Source organism: Motacilla alba, chromosome 29 (assembly GCF_015832195.1).
Source record: "Motacilla alba alba isolate MOTALB_02 chromosome 29, Motacilla_alba_V1.0_pri, whole genome shotgun sequence".
Lineage (NCBI taxonomy): Eukaryota > Metazoa > Chordata > Aves > Passeriformes > Motacillidae > Motacilla > Motacilla alba.
The window spans coordinates 18,108-29,821 of NC_052044.1; the positions used below are offsets into that span (position 1 = coordinate 18,108).

Here is an 11,714-nt window from a genome sequence, read left to right on the forward strand (position 1 = left end):
TTCTTCCCTCCCGTGTGCGGCGGTGTCACAGCAGCCTGAGGCACCTGGGAGCCCTCAGTGCCAGCAGGGACTTGAGACGGCAGCCCTGGGCTCCTGGAGGTTGTGCAAGGAGCAGAGCTGGGGACTCCCTGTCCATGTGGAGCTTCCAGCTGGAAAGGCTGCTGTGGCCAGGCAGCTCCAAGGGCACAGAAAGGAGGGTCTGGACCACTGGATCTGTGCCTGTGCCACAGTCCTGGGCAGCAACCAGCGAGCCCTGGGGAACAGAAGGCACAGCAAGAGGGACAAAAGCAGGCAAGGTCAGAGACTGGGAAGAGCCAGACCCGGGAGCAGGAACAGCTGCTCCATTGCACTCTTGGAGAAAGCTCTTGGCTGCTCCAAAGCGCTGAAAGGCGTCAAGGGCAGAGAGGAGGCCACAGCAAACAATGCTCCTGTTTCCACGCCTTCCCTCTCTGTGTCCCAGGAGGAATTGGATGGACTGTATTCGCCTCTCCGAGTCATCTCGTTCAGCATGAGCAGCTCAGCACCAGGAGCTGAAGGAGCTGAGCAAGAGGGAACTTTTTGAGCAAAGTCCTGCTGCTGAAATAGACCTAGCTGAATGCAGCGGGTAGAATCATGGAACCACAGAATCCTTTCTGTTGGAAAAGAGCTCTGAGCTCATCCAGTCCAGCGGTCACCCAGCAGTGTCAAGCCAAACCTCATCCCTGAAGTGCCAAGGCCTGGACAACAGCCCTGAGTGAGCCTGAACAGCAGGCCCTGAGGCAAAGGTGACCTCTGGATGAACCTTCCAACCACAGGTTATCTTTGTACCTGCTCACTAATGAAACAGGCATGGTCATTAGCACTGTGACAGATGTATCCGCTCATTAGTGAAGCCGGTATTGACCTTTCTGTATTTAGAAGCCAGACAAGGCCATGAAATCTGACATCTGGCCTTGTTTGGGGCTGTATGGTCAAAGTCAGCTCCCTTGCTTCCTCCTTGAGCCCTGGCCAGGCTTTGGGAGGGACCCAAGAGGAGGATGAAACCAGGTGTTCCCAGCCTAGAAGTGCTGTCGGTTTGTTCATTCAGCACTGTCAGAGCTGGGCCCTCTCACAGCGGGGCTGGAGCCTCAGCTGTGCCTGGAGGCACCTGCAGCAATTCCCAGTGTCCAGGAGTGGCTCTGCAGCCCTTGGCTGTGACGGCTTCCCCCAGCTGATGTGTGCATCTGGGGAATGGTAAAGCCTGAGGGTAAATGGTGCTGGATCTTCCTGAATCACTGCAGGCAATATTTGGTGGTGATGGTTGGCTGCATTGCTGAGCTGCTCCTTTGGGGATTCTTTGCTGCTTTGAGCTACAGTAAATGACACTGATTCCTTCCCTTGGAGTCTGTGTCTTTGGTGCTGACCTTGCCCACTGGTAAAACAAAATTGGCACAGTCTGGTCAAATCACAACAAAATGTCACTTGTGAAATGTAAATGTGAGGAATCAGTCCCACCAGAAATTCTCAAGTGGGAAGCCCTTCCCTGGAGTTGGCTGGCTCTGGAGTGGGCTGAGGTCAGAGCACTGTGTGAGCAGTGGGGCAGTTGGTTCAAAGATGCTGAATCCCTTGATGTCTTAAAAGGCATCCAAAAATTACATATGGCAGAAGGAAAAGAATTTGTGGATTTAGGAAGGCGAGGGTGAGTTTTGTTAAGAACACATTGGAAACAGCACCAACAGAAGGAATAATTTGTTTTGGAATGCTCCCACATGGAGCGGCAGAAGAAGGTTTTAATCTTGAGCTCAGGTTCGATTGTGCAAGTGATATAATAAAAATAATTCTAATAAAATGGATAATAATACTTATATATAATATAACACAATAATCTATATTTATGTCGATATAATTAAAAATTGGTAATATGAAATAAGGCTGACAAGGCTAATATGTCAGCTTTGGCTGCTCACTGAGACACTAAATACCCTACAGAAAAGTACTGGCCAAGACCCAACTGTCAGTGGCCAACTTTGTGAGATTGTAGACAAGAAATAAAGGAGGAAGGGATGGAATTGGCTATTTTTATAGGGTTTGCTGATACTGTAATGCAGAATGCTTTTCTATTACTGTGAGAAATCAAGTGATTAAGATTTCTGGGTTTTTCATATCCCAGACAATTCACAAGCTGCAGGATTGGTTGAATGGGTGAAGGGGTTGTTAAAAGAGCAGTTGAAAAGATGAGGAGATGGGAACCCATCCCCATGGAGAAGCCATCTCCCAGATGTGCTCCATGCCCTTAACAACGGCCCACTGGAGAAATGGAAACCCCCTGGCTGTGCACGGCTGCACCCAATTTGCAAATACAGCCCTGGACAGTGAGACTTGGACTTGCTGGGCAATTGTTCTGGCTGTGATGGTCCTGGCAGGGCCAGCCCAGAGGCTGCAGGGCTGGACCTTCATGCATTGGCAATAATTAGGATAAATCAGAAGCCAGTGAGAGTTATCAATACCAAAACAGGAATTCAGCTTCCTCCAGGACACTTTGGTTTGATAACTGCTCACTCAAGCTTGGCCTTGCAAAGTGTTCATGTCATGGGCGAAGGAATTGATGCAGAATATCAAGGAGAAATTAAAGCAATTGTGTTCAACACTAGTGAATAAGATTGGATTGTTCAAACCCATGATAGGTAGCACATTTTTGATAGTTGTTTTTAAAACAATTGGGAGAAAAGGAGATCCACCTCAAATCACCACTGTAGGTGGAGATGAAGGGTTTGGATCCAGCAGTCCTAATAATGGAGCCAGAGTGTGGGTGCAGAGGCCAAAAGGCCCTCCCGAGGCAGCTGGAGGAGCAGCTCATGGGAAAGACAACACTGAATCCTGAAACCTGGGCAGGGACAATGGGAATGTGTCCCTGCAGCCAAGTGCTCTGTGTGAGAACAAGTCGATATTACAGGATATTGTTTTCAGATCCTGCCTGAGCAAATCTCCCTGTTTGCCCCAGCAGTCCCTTTGGAAAATGCTCTGATCCACAGGGCTCCATGTGAGGGCTGCTGTGACACTGAGGGACTTCCACATGAATTCCATCATCCCTCAGGGACTGGGACCAGGCCCCCTTCCAGCCAAAGGGGAAAGCACCCCACCAAGCTTTGTTACCTACAGGCACCGTGCTGAAGCTGAACAGCAACAGACCTTGGGGGCATTATTCTGGAATTAGAAAGGTGCCAGCTCCATGGACAACAGAATTATTGTTCCTACCCCGAATGAGATTGAGGAAAAAGAATGATTAACCTTGTCACTGAAGTACTGCTGATGCCTATAAGGTGTATCTTGAGAGTCAGCCAGAATCTTTGTTTGCCACAAACACCTCTAGACTTTCACCAAGGATGAGTCATCAAATTTGTTTTGAAAATTTACATCTCAAAGCAGCCAAATTAGTCAATGTAACTAATTGCTGGGTAGGTTCTCAGGCGCAGTTGGGAGGAATGGGGTTCCCTTGGAGGGCCCACCCTGTGGGGTGGCCAGAACTCTGTCCATGGGCTCTGCCTCGTAACGGAGTCAGTGAAGGGACAGTTACAGAAAACTGTGCTGTGGAACACAGGAATATAGTTATCAGTTGGACAGGATTGACTGAGATTTCCCTTCAGGAGAAACCAAGCCCCGTTCTAGTTCGAGAGGCCACAGTGTGAGAGGATTTCTGTGCTTTAGCATCACTCCCAATGCCAGCAGAGCTTGGGGTGCTGGAGCTGGTCGGTGTCAGTGTTCCACCACTCTTGGCTGCAGGGCCACCATTTAGGGTCCTTCAGCAACAACCACAAGGAAGAGTTGGGGCCCAGAGAACATTTTCCCCCAAACAGTGCCTTGGGTTTCAGAAAGCAAGATATTCTGGTTCACCCTGTGCCCCATGTGCACTGCCTGGTCCTGTGGAGTTACCAGTGACGATCTAAATTGATTCTTAGAAGAAAGAGAAAATGATACTGTTCAAATGTCCAACAGCACATCCCAGGAGCTCCAACAAACACAAGTGGGGACTCCACAGAACCCCATGGCCTTGGATTATCGGCTTGCTTGGTCAAGGAGGAGCCTGGGCTGTCATGGGACTGGAATGCTGCACTTCTATCAGTGATGGGTTTGAAGGCCAATAATCAGGAATCACCTTGGGAGAAAGAGCAGTAGAAGAGTGGCAGCAAGAAGAAAATTCTGCTTGGTGGGATTGGCTTCATGGCTGCCAAATTGGAGGCTGCTGCAAAATGAATTTGTGGCAGCGTCTGTCATCATTGCAGAGTGAGCACTTGGTGTGTTATGATTCCATGTGTTATGATACCTAAATCTAAACCGTGTTATTGAAAGAATATTTATGAAGGTTGTAGCTCATCTGCAGGTTAAGGGACCAGTTGAAGTACTGAGGCCTGAACTCCCTTGCTTCCTCATTGAGCCCTGGCCAGGCTTTGGGAGAAGCCAAACAGGAGAATGAAACCAGATGTTCCTGCAGTAGCAGTGATGTCAGCTTGTTTGTTTAACAGTGTAAAAGCTGGATCCTCTCACAGCGAGCTTGGAGCCTCCTTGCCTGCAGAGGTGGAGGCACCTGCAGGAATTCCCAGTGTCCAGGAGTGGCTCTGCAGCCCTTGGCTGTGACAGCTTCCCCCAGCTGCTGTGTGCATCTGGGTGATGGTAAAGTCTGAGGCTAACTGGTGATAGATTTTTCTTCAATCGCTCCAGGCAATTTTTTTGGTAGTAAGGACTGGATGCATTGCTGAGCTTCTTTTGTAATTCCTTGCTGATGATTATGTGCTTTGCTGAGCTTATGCTTTTGTAATTCTTTGCAGCTGTGCATTGTATAAATTACACAATTCCTTAAGTTGGTGTCTGTGTCTTTGGTGCTGACCCAGCCCACTGGTGAAACAGGGCTCTCTCCTGCCTAAGTGTACCTGGGGAGACAAAAGCCCTCACTCCAAATGTCCCCCCTTTCTTCAGATGAGGGGCAGGACAGGCCTTGGTTCAGTGAGCTCAGCGAGAACAAAACCATCTCTGCGTGCTCAGCGCTGTGCTCAGCACCCGGCCCAGCAGGCTCTCAGTGCCAGTGTCTGTGCCGTCAGTCCCTGCCAGGGCTTTCCATGGCAATTGCCAGGACAGGTGAGCCAGGTGTCCCCCCCAGTGACGGCTGCCATGGAAACAGTGCCCAGCACTGCCCCTTTCTGTCTGGCTGCCCTGGCCTTTGGCCCTGGCCCTGGCGTTTGCTGCCGCTTCCGCGGTGCCTGAGCGGCCAGCGCGGCACAGGGCAGGTGGCCGTGGCACAAGCCCCAGCAAGGGATCTCCTCTGCTCTGGGCAGTGACACCAGTCCTGAGCAAGTGGCCCTGGGCAGGTTTCCATGGCCACCAACCTTCAAAATAGGCCCAGGCCTTGGTTGTAATGGCACCAAACCAAGGAACACATCCCTGTGGCCGTTGCCATGGCACCTGGTGGCACCAACGAGTGTCACTGCAGTTGTTCCTGGAACAGCCCCTGCAGCAGCCACACGGCCTGCAAGGCCTCCCTGGCGGTCAGTTGCCTAAGATAAGAAGTGCCTAGTCATGATGACTGGACCAAAAGAAGCCCCTCTTCCACCTTCAGACCCTCGTTATCTCTCTGTAAGATAGGTCATTTTCGCCTCCACTCTTACTGTTGGACTGTTTCCCAAAACCCCTATACCCTATATAAACACCCACTTCTGCCCAGTTCTGCAGAAGAAGAGCTGTCACTGTGACCCTTTGCAGAAGCTGCCAATAAAGACACCTCTGTGGAACCTCATACAGCGCTTCTCCTCTCTCTCCCTGTGTCTGCCGAGGCACTTAGCAAGCAAAGAGCTGAAATCACTCCAGAGCTGAATTCACCAAAGAGCTGATCTCACTTAAGAGCTGAGCTGCTTGCTAAGATTGCCTGCGGCTGGGAGCCTGCCTGAGGGACCCGGACAGGTTGTGCTTAGCTGGACTTGGCTATTCAGACACCTACACCTACCCACTATTCGGCAGCTGGGTCTGGAGAGACCCCAAAACCCCCCACCGTAATAAATAACCCCGGCACTGCTTTGTCCTGAGGGTTGCCATGGCAGCTGAGGACAGCAACAGCTCTGCATGCAAGTGGCCATGGAGCCTGGCTGCAGAAATGGGTCCTTGGGGTGGTTTCCAAGGAAACTTGAGCTGATGAGGGTTGCCATGGCACCCAAACCCAGCAGTGGGGTCAGTGCAGTGTCCGTGGCAACAGCCCCTTGCAATGGCCCAGTGCAGGCTGGGATGATGATCCATCCTCACAGCTGGCCCAGGGCAGGTCTGCAGTGGTTTTGGTGGCAGCCTGGGCTTGGCACAAACTTGAGAAGGGTATCTGTTTTCAATGGGGAAACTCTGAAGTTTTAAATTGCTTCAAAAAAAAGAAAACCCTTCTTTGGCTGAGTGCAAAGGCTTGGAGGCTTCCTGGCCTCCAAGCAAAGCAGGTCTCAGTGAGTGAGGAGAGACAGGATGGAGTTGGGGAGTGTGGAGCAAGGTTGTCCACACCGCGTCAGACCTCAAGGCACAGCTTCTCTGCGCAGACCAGAGCAGACCTCCTCAGGAGAGTCCCTCGGTCAGTATCAGTCACTGAATGCTGCAATCACCTCTGCTCTAAACAGAACAGTAATAAAAGACACTCTTTAAAATAGGAATACATATTTCCCAGAAGATCTTTGAAATATTTCTCCATAACTGCAGCAGGAAACCTTCCTGATTAACTGCATTACAGCAGAGGGAAATCAAGGCACAGACATGGCTTGTCAGGACTTGTTTGATCTTAATGAGCCCCGTGGTGCACTTGGAGCTGAGCCCTTGCACAAACCTTTCTAGAAGTTAAAGTCAGAGGAAACAACCAAAGTGTTTCAAAGCACTAATGGGACCCACTGAGGTCCACCCCCAACACAGACTCCTCATGGACTTGGAGGAGAGAACTGGAGGCCAGGATGGCACAAAACCCTCTCAGAAACTCAGTGTGGGAAGGAAAATTCAAAGTACCTTAAACACCTTGAGTAACTCAAAGCATCAATGAGCCCCACTGAGTGTCAATGCAAAGCTCTCAAGGGACTCATTAAGCAGATAATGGGGACCTTGATTGCACAAACCTCTCACAGAGTCTGGATCAAAAGGGAAACACCAAGTACCTTAAAATAACTGAAGTACCTTGCAGCATTCATGAGCCCCACTGAGTTTTGTTACTGACAAGGCCTCTCCAGGGACTAATTACAGCAGATAATTGGAGGCCATGATTGTACAAACCTCTCAGAGTCTCCAAGTCAAAAGCAAAACCAAAGTCCTTTGAAAAACCTGCTGTTCCTGGGAACATTCAGGATCCCCCAGGGCCATTCCTGACCAAGGCTCCCCAGGGACTCCTTCCAGCAGATCCTTGAGGCCACTGGGATGTGGGCCAGGGGGGATGCAGAGGGCAGGACAAGGGGCTGACAGTGCCCAGCCTGGCTGGGGCTGTGCCAGGAGGCCCCAGTGCCTCAGGACAAGGTGTCTCCTGACAGTCCTTGGTGGCACAGAGCCTGCTGTGCCCCAGGGCACCCAGACTTGGCTTCTCTTTGTCCCAGCTGTCATCAGTGCCTCCAGTTCTCTGCTCTGCCTGGGGCCTGGGGACACTTTCTCAGTCGTGTCCCTCAGTGGGACCCATTAAAAGTGAAAGAAACTTTGGAGTTGGATTCTGACTGGGAGTTCTTGAGAGGTTTCCTCAGCTCCCTCTCAGCGACTGATGTTCAGGGCCTCAGCACAAAGCCCCAAGAGGGTCATTAAAGTCCTGGTGCTGTGTCTGTGCTGCTGAGCTGGGCCGGGCTCCTGGCACAGAGGCAGCTCCTGGCAAGGGCAGCGCTGCAGGGAGAAAGCTCTGCCCAGGAGCAGCTCCTGTGCACAGCCCAGCAGGGCTGGGGCACTGCCTGCAGCCAGCCCGGGCGCAGCACACAGGCACAGAGAGCTTCAATCCGTCAGGCCTGGGAAAGTGCTGAGAAGTGCCTGGGGCAGAATCCCTGCCAGCCCTTGACACAGGAACCTCTGGCTGCAGGACACTGCAGCTGCAGCTCCTGCAGTGATCTCCTGAAGCTGGAGCATCCCAATGCCTACAGACTCTGTGAGTACATTCTCTGATTATCTCTTGTGCAGAGGAGCAAGGGGTGCCCAGGGCTGTCCTGCAGAGCAGGCTCCTGCAGCCCAGGGCGTTGTGCTGGAGCCAGGACTCTGCTGCCTGCCAGGGACAGCTCTCAGCCAGCCCTGGAAGCTGCTTCCAGCACTGGGGGACAAGATCTGGGTGGAAGGAAACAGCTGGTAAGGCTTGGAAGTGTTCTCCTTGTGTGGTGAGGATGCTGCATGGTTCAGGACTGCTCCCATCATGGCATTTAATTGCAGAATATTTCCATGTAGATTATACAGGAACACCGCGAGGCAGGGGCTGCATAAAGAGGAAAAGTCTGCATTTTAAATCTTCTGCTCTGGGTTGCCTGGATAGGAAATTGCACACAGATATTCATCTCTCAGTTGAGGTTGAGAAAAATGAAAAGAAAATTCTCTCAGATGTTAATAAACCAGGCAGTGACAGAAATCAGCACAGGGCCCCTTAGAGGCAGCATCAGTGTCACTTTTCCAGCCTCCTCAGGGTTGCTCTGACGTTGCCATCAGAGCCTGCAGAGCCAGAGCTGCCCCTGGGCAGTGCCAGGGCTGGGAGGGGTCTGCAGGGCAGAACTGAGCCCCCAGGGCTGGGCTGGGCTCTGGCAGCACTGGCAGGGCCCAGCCCCGGGCACAGGGAAGCAGCTGCTGGCAGGGACTCTGCTCCAGGCAGCAGAGCCCTGAGCAGGCAGTGGGGGGAAAGGGCCAACAAGCTGTGCTGGCATTTGAAAGTCCTCTCCAAACCCAACCATTCCATGATGACTTTTTATACAGATCCTCATGCCAAGACAGTGCAAATGTCCAACAACAGCTCCATCAGCCACTTCCTCCTGCTGGCATTGGCAGACACGCGGCAGCTGCAGCTCCTGCACTTCTGCCTCTTGCTGGGCATCTCCCTGGCTGCCCTCCTGGGCAACGGCCTCACCATCAGCGCCGTAGCCTGCGGCCAGCACCTGCACACGCCCATGTTCTTCTTCCTGCTCAACCTGGCCCTCAGCGACCTGGGCTCCATCTGCACCACTGTCCCCAAAGCCATGCACAATTCCCTCTGGGACACCAGGACCATCTCCTACACAGGATGTGCTGCACAGGTCTTTTTCTTTCTGTTCTTTATCACAGCAGGGTATTCCCTCCTGACCATCATGTGCTACGACCGCTACGTGTCCATCTGCAAAGCCCTGCACTACGGGACCCTCCTGGGCAGCAGAGCTTGTGCCCACATGGCAGCAGCTGCCTGGGCCAGTGCCTTTCTCAATGCTCTCATGCACACGGCCACTACGTTTTCCCTGCCTCTGTGCCAGGGCAATGCCCTGGGCCAGTTCTTCTGTGAAATCCCACAGATCCTCAAGCTCTCCTGCTCACAATCCAATACCCTCAGGGAAGTTGGACTCATTGCACTTAGCGCCTGTTTGGTATTTAGTTGTTTTGTGTTTATTGTTTTCTCCTATGTGCAGATCTTCAGGGCTGTGCTGAGGATCCCCTCTGAGCAGGGTCGGCACAAAGCCTTTTCCACCTGCCTGCCTCACCTGGCCGTGGTTTCCCTGTTTGTCAGCACTGGCATATTTGCTCAGTTGAAGCCCCCCTCCATCTCCTCTCCAACCCTGGATCTGGCCCTGTCAGTTCTGTATTCGGTGGTGCCTCCAGCCCTGAACCCCCTCATCTACAGCCTGAGGAACCAGGAGCTCAAGGCTGCAGTGTGGAGACTGATGACTGGATGCTTTCAGAAACATTAAACTGCTGGCCAATTTCTGCAAATCCCTTGTAATAAAAGTCATCTTTGATACTTCTTGCTGGTTTCATTTTGGAGGTTCATTTCCTTTGTTTTACATTTTTATGTTGTCCACAAAGAAATGCCATTGTGCAATTATTCATATTGTTTCTCTCCACCTTCCTAGTGGCCCCAGACTGCGTCAATGAGGGGCTGCGCTCTTGGTGGCTTTAAATGAACTAAAGGATCTCCCAGCAGAGTTTTCTGCAGAGATGCCCTTTTGTTGCCTTCTCTGGAGCTGCAGCAGCAATGTCTGTGTGCTGAGCTGGGGGCAGATCAGTGCTGGCCCAGCAGCTGTGCCCAGCAGCAGCAGCCCTTGGTGTTGCCAGTGCTGCTGCCGTGGCCCTGCCCTGCTGTCCTGGTGGCCCTGGTGTTGCTGTAGGGCCTGAGAGCTCTCGGGGCCGGGCACAGTGCTGGGGGTGGCAGTGCCGGGGCTGCAGTAGGGACAGGCCATGGGCACTGCTGGGGCAGCGCTGACGCCTCAGGCCAGGGCCTGGGGGCTGCAGGCTCCTTGCCCAGGCTGTGTCAGGAACACACCCAGGCCAATGCTCAGCACAGAAAACCCCCGTGAGCAGCCCCAGGCTGGCCATGGGCAGGCTGGGGGCAAACAGCATAGCTGGTGCTCTGCAAGGGCCCTGGGGGACACAGGAAGGAGCAGCAGAGCAGGGGCTGATCCATCCCCAGTGCACTGGACAGACCAGGGCAGCATCCCAGAGTGTCCTCATGGAGCTGCCAAGAGCATGCCCCCTCTGCTGCCCTGGCCTCTCCCCCAGCTCACACAGGGGCCGCATCCTTGCAGGCACAGGCACGGCAGCACTGGCTCAGGAGCCCCTGTTTGCATTGCACAGGGCAGGCAGGAGCACCCCCATGGTGTGGGTTGAGGGACATGAACCTGAGGGAGCACTAATGCCATCAGCCCCTGGGGCCAGCAAGGGCTGGGGGATGCCAGGGAAACCACTCAGCTTTGTCCTGGCCTCTGCAGCCAGCCAGAAAGTTTGTTCCCATCAGCTGGGAGTTTCCTGTGCCACTGCAGATGCTGTTGCTCAGAGCCAGGGCTGCCTGGCAGCCATCCCCAAACTGCCCTGAGCATTTCCTTTGCTTCATCATTGCTTTCTTTATTCTTCCCTGGTCCAGTTTACTTCCTTACTGCTCACCCCAGTTCTCTCCCCTGCAAACAGCCCCTCCCTGTTTGCCCTTCCCTCTCTGGCCCCACTCCTCATGGCAGTTCCTGAGCTGGCACCATGGGAACGTCCCTTGGGGAGCAGGATCATCCTGCAAGTGCTGCAGGAATTGTCTGCAGGCTCCTGCAGTGCCTGGTGCTGCTCCCTTGCCAGAGGCAGCCCAGGCCAGGGGGGCACATCTGGGCTGCTGTGTCTGCCTGTGGGGCTCCCTGTTCCGGGCAATGAGGAGCAGCTGCAGAGGCTCTGCAGGACTGACAGGATGGGCTTTGGGGCTGGCAGGAGAAGCTGAGGCACCTGGGCGGCTGGAGCTTCTGAAGAGGAGGCCAGGGCTCATCGTGCAACTGCTCCAAGGGTGCTTTCAGAGAATCCCAGAATCGGCAAGGTTGCAAGGGCTGTTGCTGCCAAAGTGCAGGACCTGGCACTTCCACTTGTTAAACTTTACATTGTTGGATTTGGCCCCTGGATCCAGCCTTTCCAGGGCCCTGTGCAGAGCCCTCCTATCCTCCAGCACATCAACACTCCCATCCAGCTTGGCAACACCATGGTTCCATGAGGCCCCAGAATGTCACAATCGTCTCCATGACTCCCGGAGACCTCCCAGTGTCTCAATGTCCCTCTGGCTCCATGGGACCCCTTGGTGTCACAAAGTCCCTTGG

General features: G+C 53.2%; 1 protein-coding gene across 1 annotated transcript; it reads left to right on the forward strand.

The window, feature by feature from the left end:
• Positions 1–8,522: 8,522 nt before the first annotated feature.
• On the forward strand, positions 8,523–9,891 carry LOC119712745 (olfactory receptor 14J1-like). Its single transcript, XM_038164351.1, has one exon. The coding sequence runs from the start codon at positions 8,865–8,867 to the stop codon at positions 9,840–9,842; it is 978 nt and encodes a 325-aa protein (XP_038020279.1). The 5' UTR covers positions 8,523–8,864; the 3' UTR covers positions 9,843–9,891.
• The last annotated feature ends 1,823 nt before the right edge of the window (positions 9,892–11,714 follow it).